The sequence below is a fragment of the Heterocephalus glaber genome, unplaced genomic scaffold (genome assembly GCF_053883595.1).
Source record: "Heterocephalus glaber isolate CG9 unplaced genomic scaffold, H.glaber_assembly_v1.0 deba00000621, whole genome shotgun sequence".
Lineage (NCBI taxonomy): Eukaryota > Metazoa > Chordata > Mammalia > Rodentia > Bathyergidae > Heterocephalus > Heterocephalus glaber.
The window spans coordinates 26,355,638-26,374,144 of NW_028258153.1; the positions used below are offsets into that span (position 1 = coordinate 26,355,638).

The 18,507-nt window shown below is 38.5% G+C and overlaps 1 protein-coding gene across 19 annotated transcripts in view; it reads right to left on the minus strand.

Moving 5' to 3' along the window:
- The window catches only part of Dgki (diacylglycerol kinase iota), a 460,530-nt gene that overhangs the window by 285,824 nt on the left and 156,199 nt on the right, over positions 1 to 18,507 (minus strand). For 18 of the 19 annotated variants that reach the window (XR_015449207.1, XR_015449206.1, XR_015449210.1 and 15 more), the window contains exons 2-3: positions 15,590 to 15,698; positions 873 to 968 (exon numbers count right to left, since the gene is read on the minus strand). Coding sequence is in view for 14 of the 19 variants with exons in the window: in XM_087206300.1 (XP_087062426.1) it covers positions 873 to 959 (87 nt within the window). In the remaining 5 variants the exon portion in view is untranslated. Of the gene's footprint in view, positions 1 to 872; positions 969 to 15,589; positions 15,699 to 16,066; positions 16,095 to 18,507 lie in introns of those variants that run through there. The other variant, XM_087206304.1, reaches the window with a different exon arrangement.

Sequence of the window (18,507 nt, forward strand, 5' to 3'; positions counted from 1 at the left end):
GGGTCTTTGCCTTTTCAAGTAGCCAATAAAACTCCTTGGGGACTACATATACTCTTCTCTAAGCTTTTGACAATTTATTCCTTACTAATTATTAACAGAAACCAAATTTTCCTTAATAACATAATAAACACTCCAAGAAATCTTTTAAAGTATTATGTAAATATGATGCCCATTTCCTCAAATACATAAGAACAAAAACATTTTTCTTTATTCTTTACCATTCTAAGTTCCCTTATTACACTGTGTTTTTAGACAAATCCTTTTAAATCAAGCAAAAATGTGAAGCTCATTTACTCAACATTATAGGTTTAGCTCCTCCATCATTTACTGCATAGCCACCAGGCTTTCTTTACAGAACCTGAAAAGAATTTTAAACCTTCAAGAGATTGCTCTAAATTAGAGAACGAAATGAATTTTAGCAAGCAAAGGATATTCTAACTGATACAACTTTTGCTTGATTATGTGTACATCCTCCAGAGCATAGTCTAGATTATCTGCTAACCTACACTGACCTCAGCAGAGCTCTTTCCACCTTTACTCACTAGTCACAACCCCACAGGACCACTGCTCCCTTGCTCCCCACCCAACCGTCAGCGATGCTCTCTCATTCACATTCACCCTCTCCTCAACCCCCAAACCTACCCTGGGCATTATCTTGAAGCAGCACCCTGAGTCCACTAAAATTGATAACATGGAAGCCATGTTTACTTCAAAATCCTCTGTAAACCTTGGAAGCATCCAGGAAGCTTTCCATCCCATAAGGACAGGCTCTTGCACACCCCTCTTAGGAAATTCAGGCATGTGACCCCTCTGCCCTCAGAGGGAGGCTGTCCTCCCAGAAAGCCAGAGAGAGAGCCTGGGGCCACACTCACTGCAAATCGGACTTGGCAGTTCTCCTCTCCCAGGTAGCAGAGGTCGCCTGAGACGTTGGTCTCCAGCCACAGGTGCTCCCCGTTCATGGCGTTCTCCTGCAAGGAAAAGATCCACCCACTTCAGTGCTCTCTTCAGGGATAAAGGGGGTGCAAGACAGGTAGTGATCCAAGGACTTCAAACATTTCTTACTGAACCCCTCAAAGTACCACTGGACTTGACCCTACTGAATTCGACAAATGGAAAGAAATGTTGGGAAAACTTGGAGCTATAACTAAAACAGACATGAAGTCTAGGGTACTTTATCTATGGATGCAGTCATTATTAAAACATATATTTAACAAATGAGGGAAACAAAGATTATAAATAGTTCCATGTAAAGTCTTATTTATCGCGACCCAACTCTGCAAATTCCATGAAAACTGAGATAAAATTCTATTAAAATTTGACTTAACTTAGCAAATTAGCTAAAAAGGAGGACAGTAGAGTTAAAGTACTTTAAGTAAGACTGTTTGAAAACACATTTACTTATATCAAAAAACAACAAATCACACTTTCAAGGACAGAAGCTTCTTAAAACTTAAGTTAAAACTCTAGTACTCAAACCATAATAAATGTCTACTAATTCAAACATTTTATTAAGTTAAAAAGGCCTTCCACTCATTTTAAACTTTTTTAACTGAGTAATTTTACTGCTTCTAAAAATATCCAGTTCTGATGGTGAGGGAGCTGCTATGATGTATGATAAATGAGCAACAATTTTACTTTCCAATTTATGTGCAGTGTGTGATTGTGCCGAGCAGGTGAATGCTTGTCCTCCTTTAAACTATGATGAAGGGAATCCCATCTTCCTTAAGATACACTATCATCGAAAGGATGACTTTACATCATTGATTGTCTATCTTGTTTATGTGCTAAAAAAAGGCTCTGAGATATTAGGTAAAATATTGTTTTAGACTGACCATAAAGGAATAAGACAAAGTCTACAGGTCTTCCAGGGGTATTCCTCTTATTTTTATCTTATGTATCAGAAATATATGGGCCTGTAGCTATTTTTTACAGAAGATGTTATGGACTGAATTATGGCTCCCTCAAAATCCACATGTTGGAACTTAACTCCCAACATGATGGTGCTAGGAGGTAGGGTCTTTGGGAAGTAACTGGGTTATGAAGATGGACCCTTCATAAGAAAATTAGTGCTCTTATAAGAAGGGGCACAATAGAGATCTCCCTCCCCCCCTCTCTTATGCGATGAACTCAGGAAAAGCCATATAAGCACAGGGCAAGAAAGTGGCTGGATGTAAACTGGTAGAGGCCCTCACCAGGAACTGAATCTGCCAGAGCCTTCACCTGCGCCTCTCAGCCTTCAGGAGCACAGGAAGAGAGACAGAGAGAGAGAGAGAGAGAAAGAGAGAGAGAGAGAAAGAGAGAGCCTTTTGTTTAAGCCATCCAGTCTATTGCATTTTGTTTTAGGACCTTGAGTAGAATAATATAAAGATGAGTTCAGTCAAAAGTTTTACAGAATAACCAAGCAATTTAGAAATCCATCTTACATGTGAGCCATTCTTTTATAAGTCACACCTAACGTGTCCACACAATAGCCCTCTGGATCCTAAAGCTCACCACAGAGAAGCAGAAATACAAAGCAAATCATGCTTTTTGGGGGTAAAAAGCAATTCTCATCCATTTTTAAAAATAAAAGCATTTTTTTCAGCTTCAGGGATAAAACGTTTTTCTTTAAGAGGATATAGTCTCAAGCATTTTCAGGCAAGAAAACCCAAAGGCTTTATCATGGCCTGTGATCTGGCTTCCTGCCATCCAAAGCAGGTGATGTCAGTTCTACAGCAGAAAAAATGATGACTGCAAGGGTGGGAAAAGTGATGAGTTGTGCAAATGTGAAGGCCCAAAGTGGTCAATCTAGCCTGAGACTTGGGGGCAGCAGGACTGCTAAGATTAGCTTGACTCACTCTTAGGTGGGAACCTGACTTAAAAGAGACAGATCTTTGGAAGGAAAAATGGGAGGAGGGGAGAGATGGAAGCTTTATTGTGTGCTGCCCCTGTGGTCTTAGCACACTGGTTCTCAAATCTGGCTGCATACTGTAATGACCTGGTAAATGTTTAAAACAGTTGGTCCTTTCCAGAGAGTGTGTGTCAATGGATCCTACGCAACAGATTATCCAGTTTCCAAGGTAATTCTAATGTTCTACATTCTGGAACTCATTAATCCAATACATCCTACCTCTTTAAGATTTTCAGGTAACAGATTCTAGAAGTTGTCTGTGAGTGAAGATCTGTTATACTTGATACTTCCCTATCCTATACAATCACAGGAAAATGAGAAGGTGGGAGAGGAAAAGAGATGAGACAAGAGGTAGCCCAGTGGGATTTTTAAGGAAAGACACATTATACATGCTTAAAAGAGAATGGCTATAAGAAGTAAGACAATACACAAAACAGAAAAAAGTTACCATCAAGAAGTGCAAATATGGACAATGGTCATATGGAAAACTGTATGATATAAAGTCATGAATAAAAATGAAATTCGGGCCCGGGATTTAGCTCAGCGGTTTCACCGCCTGCTGTGCAAGTGCAAGGACCTGAGTTCAATCCCCGGTACCAAAAATAAATAAATATGCAATTCAAAATTGACTGTATATTATGACCACCACTCTACATAAAAATAAGGGCTGAAGAAAACCAGTGTATATGTGAGTCATTTGATTTCTTGACCCACACATCTATTTCTACTTATTGTTCCCCATTACTAGGAAAGTTTAACAAATAATTTTTCTTATTTTCTGCCTCTACTTCCTTTCCAATCCATTGGGCTTTTTCCAGCTTTGATCTTTGGTTTTTGTCGGAACATATTTGTAGTATATAATGATTACATTTCCATTGTTTCTTGAACTCAATTCCATCAAGCTTTCTTCCTTCACCTTCTATTATAACTGCTCTTCTTAAGATCACCAGTAACTTCATATGGCTGAATCCAGTGGCTGTTTCTCAGTCTCCATCATGATTAACAGCTGAGACAGAGATGATCCATCCTTTCTTCTAGGGACACTTTTTTCTACTTGTTTTCCATTTCTCGTTCCTCCATGACCACCCTTTTTCATTCTTCTTTGTTGGTTCTTTCCTATATTCCTCAGCTCTAGATACTGGAGTCTTCTACAGCTCAGCACTCACATCTTTACTCTTCTCCATCTACATTCAGCTCTTAAGGTTACTGCATTCAGTTCTCGCAGTTTGAGATCTCAAGTAGTTATTGCTTCCCAAATTATTCATTCAGTAGAAACCTCTTCTTTGAACTTCAGACTCACAAAAAACTGCCCTCTCAGAATCTCCACTGAAAGACCTAATGAACATCTCAAAATTCCACACTCTCAAAAAACCTATTGATCCCTTCTTGATTTGCTCTTACTTTAATCTTCTCCCTGAATTTTCAGTAAAGGGCATTTTCATTCTTACTGCATAAGCTAAAAATTTTGGAGTCATTCTAGATACAGTATCTCTCTTTCTCACACCTTCTTTAGCGGAGCTACTTATCATAGTTTCAAACTGTATTTAAAACATTTTTTAATCACTACTCACCACTTCTGCTGTTACTGATAGCTCTGGCTTGGAATATTCCGGCACACCCACACCCACATTGGTGTCTCTGCTTTACTCTTGACTCCTCATGGTCTGTTTTCCAAACAGCAAGCAAAGTAATTGAAGTGTAAATCTGATCAAATCACTTCTGCTCAAAGCTCTTCATTAGCTACCTTTAGGTAGCTAAGGAAAGACCCATGTTATTTCTCACTCCACTTTGAGTATCCTTGGGTATCACTCTGACTTCTTTTCCTACCTCTCTGCTCTCTCACTTCTTGTTCCTTTTACTTCATCTTCACATTTCTCCAAGGCTGACTTACAATCACAAGTGTCTCCTTGCTCCTTCTCAAGCAGGCTAAGGAATTTCTCACCTCAAGTCCAATAAATTTGAAGCTCCGTTGCCTAAAGCTTGCTTGCATCTGATGTCAGTATTGCATATTCCTTACTTAATTCAAATCACTGTTCAAATCTTTGTGCATCAAAGATGTTCACTGTGTATTCTGTTTCTGTATCTAAACTGCCTTTCCTCCACTACGATTTTGTATGGTTAATTTCTATTCATATTTTGGTCACCAAATCAAAAATATCCTCACTGATCCTAAAATCTAAGTCAAGTTATTTTGTTAGTTTCTGTCATAAAGCCATCTTCTTTTACCATCATTTACCTTGGCCAGAAATTATTTATGCATTAGCATGATTATTTAATGTTTTCTTTTATATGAGAGTCTACAAAACTTGAAAACATTAAATGTCCAGGAACTAATTTAGTGCCTGGCAACAGTAGATGCTTTAAAAAATTTGGAAACTAAACAAAAATGAAATATTAAAGTCACTGAATAAATTAATGAGTGCACATTCCTATTATGTCCAACTCCAAAGAATGGGATGAAATAATTATTTTAAATGCACATTATTTTGGAGTCATGAGTTATAAGATGTAAATATGAATGCCTTATAAGTAGAGAAATGGGAATCTTTTAAAATCAGGAAAAGAAGCAGGGTACTTTAAAACTGGAATACAAGAAAAAGATAAAAGTGTGCCTTCTACTTACAGCATTTTTGGATGCCCTGTCCTTTTCTTGCTTATCTGTACTACCTGATACTTAATGAAGTACATAGTAAAGAAGTAAACTTATTTTTAAAAAAGTCTGGCCTTTGACTTCAGCTCCAAAAAAGTAATCTGTCCTGCCCAGTAACAGTATTTTACTTATCTGGGGATATGGCCAAGATAGTATCATCCTGACCTCCAGACGAACTAGAGGTTAAGGTCAAACACCAACGCTTCAATGAGCTTCCCTGGTCAGCAACTTGCCATGTATGTCCTTTCATATGATTGCTAGCAGAGTTAGCTAGCTGTCCCCAACTTCACTGGTTGAGTGTAACAGCTTTAGAGAGTTGTATGTGTCTGTCTAGTATATCCTCAACCTAAGTATGATCTTAGAAATCCTCAAACTTCAAGTTGACGTCAGAAGTGAGGGTGGTTTTAGGGACTCTTGAGTTATGTATGAAGGTATTTAGCCTGAGTGGTGTTACCCTAAATAGACAAATGAACTATTTCAGTTTTCTCATTACATTTTTCATGACTCCTTCTCTAGCTCCATGGGAATGAATATGAACTGTGGGCTAAAACAGACACACTCCTAATAACTGACTTAGAGCCTTTCTTATTTCCTAACCTCAGTTTTACTCATCAGTCAAATTATAAAAATAGTGGTTTCTCCCTCCCAAAATCAAATGATATTTAAATACAGAAATGCAAACTGCCCAATGCTGTGCATACCAAAGTTAATAGATTTTCATTATAATTTTTATTGTTGTTGCTGTTACTTTCCAGTTTTCTTTCTGGCCCCTAACCTATAGGTGTTGATTGTCCAAGTTCCTCTCCTTGGTCTTTGTGGGCAACACTTCACCAAAATAATTTTTCTCTTCTTTCTGGACATACTGGTAGATCATAATTTCCAGCCTCCCTTGCAGATGTGGCCGTGTGCCCAAATTCTCACCAAGAGAACATGAGCAGAAGTTCCAGACTTAGTGCATTAAGTCTTCCCATAAGCATTTCCCCAAGCCTTTATATGCCACAATGGTTCAGTGGGCAGGCAGTTAGCCCTTGGGCAGATTTTGGAAGCCTTCTGGTGAAATGTTAGAGCATCCATCAGCAGATGTACTTTTTTTTTTTTGGTACCGGGGATCGAACTCGGATCCTTGGGCTTGTGAAGCAGGCACTGGAACCACTGAGCTAAATCCCCGGCAGCAGATGTACTTTAATAGCTATGTGAGAATGGGCCTTCCCCCACAACACCTGGAATAGCCCTAGTCTATAACATGGGTGAGAAACAAAATTCTATTTCATTGGGCCATTATATATTTGAGTTTTATTTACAACAACCTAGGTTACCTCAACTAATACAGGCCTCTTGTCTTTGCTTTTATTTTTGTCTAGGTTTCCTTTCATTATCTGCCTCTGGCCCAAGTTACTTACTGTGCACTGGGCAGTGAGTCTAATGTCTTGAGTACAGATTTCTTTTCTGAACTCTAACTCTTAAACCCACTCTGATTTCTGACTTATTTTATACTGGTGACAATTAATTCCCCAAAAACACAGGTCTGTGTGTGGCTCTTTCTTGCTCCAAATAATTTTCTATTACTTATAAAATAAAATCAAAATCCAAAAAATCTAGCATCCAAATCCATTAAAAGTGCCAGTCAGTGTATCCTTAACTTAACTCATTTACCTTTACATATCTTTCTCTCTTATTACTCTCTTTTAAGCAAACACCCCCCCCCATATTTTGGTGATCCTGAGGACTGAACCCAGGGCCTTTGCACTGATCTGCATCCCCAGCTCTTTTTTTATTTTTTATTTTGAGATAGGGTTTCGACAAGTCACTACACTGCCCAGGCTGGTCTCAAACTCATGATCCTCTTGCCCCAGCCTCCTACGTGGCTGGGATTACAGGTGTGTGCCACGTTGCCTGGCTTCCTCCACCCCTTTGGATACCACATTTTTATTGATTTTTAAGCCCTGCCCCAAACATCTTTTTTACTTTTCTACATATCTACCTTGAAATGCCAACTCAAATATTACGTAACTCAAAAATTCTCCATTGTATGATATTAAAAAATACTCTCCCATTTCTAAATGAAAATAACATTTCTTCTGAACTTGTGAGTGCTTAAACAAGTCTCTATAGATATGCATATATTTAGACAGATTTACATCAAAAAATCTATTTACCTATGAGTAGAGATTAACCTAGACAGAAACAAATATAGATTTATAGGTTTAGATATGATTCCTTGCCCCAGTTCTACTGAAATCCTAGTACTGGTCATATGTAAAAAAGATAAAAGTAGAGGAGTGTTAGAGACAGAATGATGTATCAAGAATGCACTTACACCAGAAGCAAATAATCTATACAAAATAAATACACTCACTTAAAAAAAGGGTTGAAACAATAAGTTATACATACATATCCTATGTAAATGTCCGTACAAAATCAGAAAGGAAAAAGTACAGATTGTTTGTCCCTGAGAATCTTCGAAATGTCTTGGATGGTTTAGAATTGTTCTGTACAATGGACATATGGCTACCCTGTTCTTGAAATGTGCTTAGTGTTAATTGAAATGTGCTGTCAGCATAAAATTCAGAGCAGAGTTTGAATACTTAGTGTAAAAGAAATCTAAAACACCTCACTAGTAATTTTCGTATTGATTTTATGTTGAGCCAACAATATTTGGGATATATTTGGTTAAACAAAATATAGTATTAAAATTAATTTACCTATTTCTATGTAACTTTTAAATATAGTATCCTAGAAAGTTCATATTTAATTTACAGTTCACATCTATTTCTACTAAAGAGTGTTAAATATTGCTTGGGTAATGAGAGATCAGACTAGCCACTTCTCACAAACTCGTACAGCTACAAGATTCTATGGTTACTCCCAGAAGCCAATTATGATTTGATTAAAAATTCTCCCAACTTCAGAAAATAGAGAAATAGTGAGAGTCTGTGGCTGACAGAGGGTCTTACCCATCATAGACACAGCTCATCCAGGCCAGAGTCTTCACTGATTTATACTGGGTATTTCCTCGTGCAGTCTGATACCTCGGTTAATTGATTTAAGGTTTTGAAACAGGGATGGAGCTGAGGAGAGACGTGAGGTAGGAGGGGCTAATCACAGTGACGCCTTGCCCTGAGGAAGAGCCATATAGCCTGAGCTTGGAAAGAAGATTCAAGTTTCCCCAGACTCTTGCATGAAATAGGGTTGAAATGAGAACACAGGACCGGACCGAGCGCATGCGCATGTGCACGCAAACACATATACACATACAGGCATGCTTCGATGCACTCATGTGCACACCCCTGCCACCTCCTAGAGTTTCATTCAGGTTTCTAAAGATAAAATGACCTAGTTTCTTAACCCAGTTTAGATCAGTCCCACGTGAAGACTCTGGTTCCCTAATCTTGTCCCTGAACCAAACTGTGAGGCAATGTACCAACTGTTAGGTTTCTGTCTGCCTAGGAGAAAGTGCTTCTTTTCTTAGCACTGTTCACAAAAGGAAAGGAAAGGGGGTCTGGATTAGGGAATCCGGTTTTGTGCTGAGGCTCTGTTTTACATGGTCGTCAGGATAGGAGGATGTGATCAGTGAAGGGAGGAAAATGAACTGAAATCAAGGCTGTTGGGTTTTAAACCAGCATGCCCTTTAGAAAGATTTTAGTGGCTCTTCTGTCTATTGTCCTGGGCATTTAGACAGTGCAATGGATAAAAACAAATTATAAAACAATGGAGACAGCACAGAGGCCCAACTCATGTACTTTCTGCTACAATACTGAAAACAGAAGAGATTTCTACGTGCAAATTAAGTCTCCAGTACAGGAGAGGCACATGACATTTAAGAGAAGACACACATTATCTGTGGAACAGACACACTTCTAAATGGGCTAACTCACTCTAAAATGGGAACTTGGAATCCAGCCCAGGAGATGATTATTTTTCCTTTTTGAGCCTTGCTTCCTCCCTTTCTAGCAATTTAGCTTAATTTATTTTCTCCAAAACTGGCTTTGCTGCATGCATCCCACGGTGTCAGGGGGAACAGCCTCTGTGTTGTCACCGGGAAGGTGAAGAGAGGACACTATTAGGAGGAACGAAGAACTCAAACAACTGTGTGTGTTTATTATCTAACACAATGCTCTGTATTAAGAAGAAATTTAAAAAGAGTTACCTGGCATTAAAATAGCATAGACCAATTTTCAAGTAGGCATTAGAGTTGTGTTTATTAAGCCTTTCAGGAACTGGAGATTATCTGAGTGCCAGTCAATGTCCCCTCCTCACTGATTGAGGAGAAAAGCTGTAATCAATTCATGCCCTGACATCAGTAACCATGCAGCTATTAAGCCTGTGATTCTGTGCTCTCCACTGTGAGGAGAAAACAACGAAAAGATACTGGCTCTCTCTTCAAGCAGCCTGCAGTGTAACTGCAGTCCTTGAGTAAGTAAAATGAAAAATACTATAGATTGTAAGGTTTTTAAGACAATGAACTATACATGAGCTGTTTCGGAGGAGTCAAAGCAGAGTGAATGAAATAAGCAGAACTGGTTGATTAAAAGATGAGCATGGCTTGACAGAGAGCAAGAGAAGAAATGTGTATAGGAAAGAGCAATTCCACACTGTGCTAAGCCCATTGTCCACTGTTGTCCTTAGAAGAACAGTCAGGTACCATAGTGGAGGCTGACTCAGACACTTTTCATGCATCACCATCAAGAGTTCTATCTCTGACATAAACGGGAGGAAGCCCATACCCCGGCAGTGAGAGTCTATACTACCCAAGGCTCATAAAGGAAAGGAGGCTGTGGGCATGAGGCAGAGAATCCTGCAAGTCATAATAAAACATGTGAAAGAAGCACAGGAGAGAAAGTAGTGCAGTTTGAAGAGTATGCTAAAATGAAGAGAGAGGGTGTGTTTATCAGTAAGGAGGGAAACGCAGACATAGAAATAGAGCTTACAGGAGACTGTTGTGCTCATGTACTCGAACCATAAAGACTGACTGTGACAATAGTATACTCCTGGCCAAACTGTTCGGGGGACGACAGTGGCAGCTCACTAAATCACTGCTCACTTGTGTCTTTGGAAACCACTTCTCAAACCCTCTGCAAAAGAGACATTGAGGAAAGAACTGTTTCCCTTCAGAAGACTTTGGCATACACACTAGGTTCAGAATAGGGCCCTTTCCACAAAAAGTAGAAACAGAGCGTGGTGGGATATCCCCATAATCCCACCACTCTGGGAGGCTGAGGCAGGAGGATCACAAGTTTGAGGCCACCCGGGCAACTTAGAAACTTAGCAAGACACTGTCTCAAAATGAAAATAAAAAAAGGGCTGGGTTCATAGCTCAGTGCAAGGTCCCCAGCATTGGGGGAAAAAATCTTGGCAACTACAGTCCTAGTTCCAGTTTGATCCTGATGTATCTTGGTCATGAACAGCTTTGGTATCTGTTTTCTTACTGTTGCAGTGAGGCAAGTAGAGGTGACAAAGCCAAAGGGTCACCATATTAAAGGCCTTTGAGATGTCTCCCATCCCCCTGAGCCAAAGGATTGTGGAGCAAAGGGAATTTGGATCCAAGAGTCAAGAGGAACAGGAAGAGGAAAAAGGAACTCCCATCTGTCCTGGTGCCCGAGTGTGCCACTGTGCTCAAGACCCTCAGAGATAGCACTTCACATACTTTACCTCACCCAAGGTAAGTAACTGGGGCTTCTATTTTTGTTTTATTTTAAATTTTTATTGTTATTTGCAGTGCTGAATATCAAATCCAGGCCTTGTGTATGCTAGGCAAGCACTCTACCACTGAGCTATCCACCACAGTCCATTTATTTTCATTTGCTTTTAATTCTTGCCATCCTCCTTCTTATTTGATAGACTCCTAAGAAGTTCAAAGCCTTGTCAGCCCTCCTAATAGTACTACTGAATAAGTAAAGATTGCTCATTTTAAGACATGGAGTCCAGAAGAGAAGGCTGGTGATGGGAGAAAAGTTGTCTCACTGCATTTCCATAGGAAATCACACCAGGGTGCGGAGTAAAAGAAATGAGCGAGTCCAAAGACTCTTCGAGCACTTTAAACAAAGGAGAGAAATTCGATTGTTGTCCTTGAATGGAAGAGCAAACTAACATGATATAAATGAAATTGTTGAAAAGTACATTCAGTAATAACAGCCAAAATGTTTAAAGCAAAAGCAATAAAAAGACACTGAAATATTTTTAACAATCTGCTTCTTCCTCTTTTGAAGCAAGTGTTTTTTGTGACCATAATAAAGAAGTGTAATACTGATTCTGGCTTGGCTTCTGTTTGCTAACATCATTATTAGTCCACAAATATGGTGTTTTCATAGCAACATCTCCTAAATCCCTACACATCAGATCTCTAACAAAGCCCTGAGATGGAGCACCCTAGGGCTTTCCATTTTTTCTCCACTGTTAAATATTCCCCTGGTGTTTCCTGCCATGCTGTAATCTCAACAGGCCACCATCCAGGATGCCTACAATCAAAGAGGAGGGGAGGAGAGGGAGAAAGACCACTACACTCAAACCCAGGTTTGGTTCCTATTTGCTTCCCTATTTTGTATTGCAGCCTACCACCACAAGCCAAAAATACAATTTGATAAATATTAGAACACATATCTCTCTACCAGAATCAGAAAATAACACCTTCTATCCAAATGCAGCTTCAAACAGGACACTTACTGAAAGGATTTGCTGTAACTGTTTCTGACATCAAGTGGGGACAGAGTGTCTTTTCTCATATTCCAGAGATCCCCGTTGGCCCCTCTGTTCTAGCCATTACCACCCCATACTCTGACTGTTGACTTATTTTCTTTCCACTGAAGCCTAAGCTCTCTGAAGGTAGAATTCATATCTTCTTCACCTCATGATCCCCAGGCACCCACATACATTCTACTACAAAGCAGGAACTCAATAAATGTTGATGAATTAATAGATCTGTCACCTACTTTAGATCTAAATAAATAAAACTACAGATTGGCACAGTTTACAAAAATATCTTCACACTTAAACTGCCATACTATGATCCTAAAAACACTCAAGATTACCTCAAAGGAGAGGCCACAATTGTGCCCACTTACAAAGGAGCAAGGGGAGGCTAAGCGACATCAAAGGACTTGGTTAACTTCAAGCAAGGGGCAGAGAAAGGGTACAATGAATGTCCCTAACCTAATGATGTAAACTCTCTTTAGAACATCACCTCTCAAATAGGATCCTGCTGCTTTACATCAGAAGATTGTTTGGAACATCAGGAATATTAAACTGATTTTTGTGAGTGTTTCATTCATAACACACTTATCCCTGGTTCGTGCACATCCCTCTTCAATTTTATTTAGCTGGTTTTTTATACCATTAATTCCTTTTAATTATATAGACATTTGTGTAAGTATACTCTTTCATGTATAATGGGTAAAATATACTGTTTACCACATGTAGTCTATATTCTGTTCTGTTGTAAGTATATCTTATACTCTGTTCTAGCTACCCTAAAATAAAGGGAAGCTCAGGAAAGGAATATTCTTCCCGGATACCTCTTCCACATGCTCAGTTGGTATCTAAGGAGTCTCAGTATAATATCATCTCCATCAAGCAAGAAGTTACACTTCAATTACATCTAGTCATTTGCCAGATACTTCATAAATGAAAGCAGCAGTTATACTTCTTGTTCAGAATGGTATGTGTTCAGAATGTGTTCAGAATGGTATGTGTTCAGAATGTAAAAAAGAATGGCAAGTGTGTTATGGGGGACAGGAAAATGTTAGAAAGGAGGTTAAATCACAGCATCTATTCTTCGAAAATGCACCTACACTCGATTAATTTTCAACCAATATGCTAAGAACATACATTAGAGAAGTGACAGTCTTTTCAATAAATGGTGCTGGGAAAATTGGATATCTACAAGCAGAATAGAATGACTCCTATTTCTCACCAGTTACAAAATCAACTCTAAATGCACTAAAGACTTAAGATACAAAACTACTAGAAGAAAACATAAAGAAATATAGGGAAAACATAAGAAAACATAGGTAAAGTACTTCAGCACACTGAACTTGGCAAGGAGTTTCTGGCAAAGACCTCAAAAGGACAGAAAATAAAAGCCAAAATACACCAGTTGGCTTATATAAAACTAAAAAGCTTCTGCACAGCAAAAGAACAACAGAGTGAAGGGACAACCTATAGAATGAGAGAAAATATTTTCACACTATACAAATAACAAGAGGTTAATATTCAGAATGTTTAAAGAACTAAAAAAGAAAATACCATAAAAATATCAAATAATTTGATTTTTAAATGGATAATAGGCCTACATATTAAACAATCAACATATACAAAAATGATAAAAATTAATAATCATCAGGGATATATAAATCAAAACCACAATAAAATATCACCCTTCTTGTTCCCCAGTAAAAATGGATTTTATCAAAAAGACAAAGCACAACAAGTTCTACCAAGGATGTGGAGAAAAAAGGAAAACTTGCAACACGTTGGTGGAAATATAAACTACCATGGCCATTATGCTATTGGTGAACTGTAGATGTTCCTCAAAAAAATTAAAAACAGAATGTCATATGGTCAGCACATGTATCAGAGGATATGAAATCTGTATGTCAGAGACATCTGCATTACTATGCTCATTGCAGCACTATTCACAACAGTCAAGGAATGTCAACAGCCCAAGTATGCACTCACAGATGAATGGATAATGAAAATATGGTCCATGTATATTATGGAATACTGTTTAGCCATCAAAAGTATGACATCCTATCATTTGCAACAACATAGTTGGAACTTAAGGTCATTATTGTCAAGAGAAATAAGCCAGGCACAGAATGACAATGACTACACGATCTCACATAGATGTGGAATCCAAAAGAGATGATCTCATAGAAGTTGAGCTTAGAATGGTGGTTTCTAGAGGCTTTGGAGAATATGGGGGTAAGAGAAATGGCAAAAAATTGGCCAATGGGTATTAAGTGATAGGTAAATAAGGCTAAAACATTCTTATGTGCTGTTTCACAACAGTGTGATCATAAGCGATGATATACTTTACATTTCAGAAAGCTAGAAGAAAGGCTTTTGAATATTTTTACCATAAATGGTAAATATTTAAGTATTTGTCCTGGTTTAATCATTATATAATAAATATATGTATCAAAACATCACATGAAACCTCATAAATATGTATGATTTTTATCAGTTAAAAATAAACTTAAATTTTAAAAAAACTCTCCCTTCCCCCACTCCACCATTCTCTTCTATAAAACAGGAAAAGATCATGGATTATCTTGTCCATTCAAGCTTAACTAAAAACACTGAACAAGGTTCATCATTAAGATAGAATGGCAGAACTTCAGAGCAGCCATCCTCTACTGGATATAGCTCCTTACTTGCATCAGGAAGGGACCCAACTTTTCCGTCCATGGTTACAGACATCATCAACAAAGAACTTGACTACCAAAGACTCCCAATGAGCATATTCTAACTGATTTCACATTTGAGCCTGCAGTCTTCAAATTAAGTCAATTGGTTTTGTGGGTGTGTTCTGGTTAAAATATCAACATCAACTAATATTACCAACCTGCTGCTGCAAGCTCCACCTGCCTTCAGGTTGGGGAAAAAGTAAAACCAAGAGGGGAACATGAAGTGCCTAGAATGTAAAGTGAGATAATCTTCTGTCAGAACAAAAGATACCCTGAAGAGCCAGTTTGACATAAGAAAGGAAGTTTGATGAAAACAAACTAAGATGCCATGATGTTGCTATTCATCATTTCATCACCAGCTTGGTAGAAACCAATAATCTTTGTGCAGAAGGCACTTTTTATTTCACACATGGAAGGCCAGGGAATAACTTTTCAAATGCTTAGTGAACTTCTTATTTTAATCTTGAACACATCTATCTTCAGTAAAGGAGCTGTGTCCCTAGGAGTTTGGAAGTGGATCTGTGGCTTACATATCTAGAGACATTGTCCAGTCATTCTTTCTTGTAGCTATAGAAATCCTGAGAATGAGAAGAAGAAAAGCACAACATGCAACTGGAATTATGAGGACATGTAAAAGCTGACACCTACACTCCAGTCCAGAGTCGCTCTGGGCTCCTTTGCTGGACCATTTGCCACAGGAAGGCTGAGGGGATGTGCAGGAGCCAGATGCTGGAGGCCTGCCCGGGAGATTGCTTTCCTGCAGCAGAAGAAAAAAACACACAAAGAAAAAACAACATCAGAATCTCGTACAGAGCTTAGAATTTCCCATGGGATAGAAACAATGCCCAAATTAGCCCTCCACACCTGGAACCCTTTACAACTGCACTGAAAAACACCTCTCTAACCATATCAAGGGCAGGTCCCAAAAAACAGGGAGCTTGAAAAGGCCACCATGGGGAAATGCTGCTTTAGAACTAAAAGCTAACATGTAAGTCCTTAATCAGGGCAGAAGGCTCTCTATAGAAAAAAAGTTAAAGAGTTCGAGATATTGCAATGCTTGGATAATTTGCAAGTTACTGGGGAAAAGCAAGGAAAGTGGGCTCACGAGGTCTTCTCCTGAAATACCTTCTCTGTCCAAGGCTGATCACAGCTGAAAGTCCCTTCTTACTCCCTCTTCTCTTCAGAACATTCTTCTTTACCCTGCATAGGACAAACTAAGCTTGGGGTTCTAAATTCAAAGAGGCTGACTTCCATCTGCCAAGAAACTATAAATGTTAAGAAAAAAAAAAGCCAACATCTTTACCAAGGCCCACAATAATGAAAACACACACACACACACACACACACACACACACACACGAGTCTAGGTTTGTTTAGTGGGATGTAACAGAATCAGGCCAAAAAGGAGAGAATGAATCGGGAGGTTTGAGAAAGTCATCTCCAACTATGGCCTGCAAAGATAAGAAATAAGAGGAGCTGATTTAGGGAAACAAATACTGCCACTATTCTGCTAAAAGAAAAAAAGAGGAAAATATCAAGGAGAGAACAAGAACAACAAGGAAAGGGAAGAGAGCAGAGATCACCCAGAGAGATCTGTGGGGTTCTCAGGAATCACAGAAGTTTAATTTCTGAATAGTCCCATCAAAAATGTGAGAGAGGGCCTGGAATTTAGCTCAGTGGTTTCGCCACCTGCTGCACAGGTGCAAGGACCTGAGTTCGATCCCTGGTACCAAAAAAAAAATGTGAGAGAAGGGTCTTAAGCTGAGTCTGAGCACATACTTGAACAAAGAATAGCTCCTAGGAAGGGAGAACACCTTCCCCTTTTTGGTGGTATCTAAGTGTGATCTGAGAAGCAACTGAATTACAATCAGGTAGGTCTTGGGCTGTAGCAGCTCTGAGCCCTGAATGAGACTGAGGGTGAGGCACAGCAATCTGCAGTCACACACATTCTCAAAAGGTTTCCTTCTGCGTCCTGAAATAAAATTCTATTGTCAGTCACCAGCTAAGAGTCATAGTATAACTCATCAGAACTTGGAGGCTCTGACAATCAAAACCTTATTATTCTACCTGATTAGGACCACCAAGAGGGAAATCATTCAAATAATCAAACTGGGATGCAAAGGTTCTATGTGCTAAGGGAGAGCAATGTGACTTTCAGAGATACGGAAACATTTAACCCTTAATAAAAATCACTGTCAAATCATACTCTTTTCTAGCCTGTGAATAGAAACAATTAAGTAAGGTCTATAGTCCTCATGTGGATACAAACTTAAGTTGGTTTTACATGATGTTAACAGAAGGAAACTATATATCTATGACACAATAAACATTAGGAGAAAAAATGAGTAAGAAACATCAAAGTGGCTACCAATCTGTAAATGAGTCTCATAAAAGTACAATATATAAGAAAGAAAAAAGCAAACTATGTAGGTATCACAGGAGAGTGAGAAGTAGCTTACAGCTTCAGCTTTCCATTTTCTACACCATCACGGAAGGAAAAATCCCTTTCCCAATAATTCATGCATGACTATATATTTTCATCCCAAATAAGAAAGTAATGTTATTACAGCTCAGAGCTCAAATAAAATTAGTGTACGCTACTTTTCTATTTAAATTTATCTTGGTTGTGGAAGATGACATTTAAGAGTTTGGCAGAACTTGGTATGTGGTTGGAAGGGTGAAGAGAGCAGAGGTTTTATGCTACAATTTGATCCAATAAGAAAAAAGTCAATGGTATTTCAACTTCTCATTCATTCCTCCTGGTCAGGATTCTCCCAAATCCACAGTCAGCAAAACTACAAAATGCTAACGATTCTTTCTATTAATTTCACAACACTTTGTAGAGAATGGCTGCAATTGTTAAAGCATCTTTGAAAAGAACTGTGATAATAACCGTGAAATAGATATGAAAAGACAATATTCTATAATGCAGCTTTGAGAGCATAAAGTGACAGTTAATGTCAATTATCTGACATGAAAGACCTCTAACATATTTAAAGTAGAAAAACCATCATACATTTTAAATAGCATTCTATTATTTCCCTCACTTCATTCAATAAGACTATAAACTCCTAAAGGACAGGGCTCAATTCTTCTACTAATCTTGTTACATTCTGGCCCAAGGGTAGTCACAGCATATATTCAATAAATGCTTTCTGAGTTAATGAATGAACTTGACCAAGAAGCTAAGCAAAACAGCTTGCTGATTAGATCAAGGATTGAGAAATCTGATTAGGATGATTTGAACTATATTCCAGGCCTTACATTTCAGTGATATTCTTTCCTGAGAGGGTCAGAAATCCTCCAAAGAAGCTTTTTAGAAATAAATGCAAATTAGGTCGAATCCAATGTTAAGAAGCCCAGGAAACATCAAAAATAGCTTTGTGTGATCAACATTAAAGTGGAATCCCATTGCTACTACATTTGTAAAGGGGATAAGATAGCATTAATATCTCCCCAATGTATTTATTAAAAAACACACACAGCATATAATCTTCATAACTAGAAATTTTTTAAACTGCATGGGAAGAAGTGTAAGAGATTATTTAGCCAGTGTACCCTCTTTC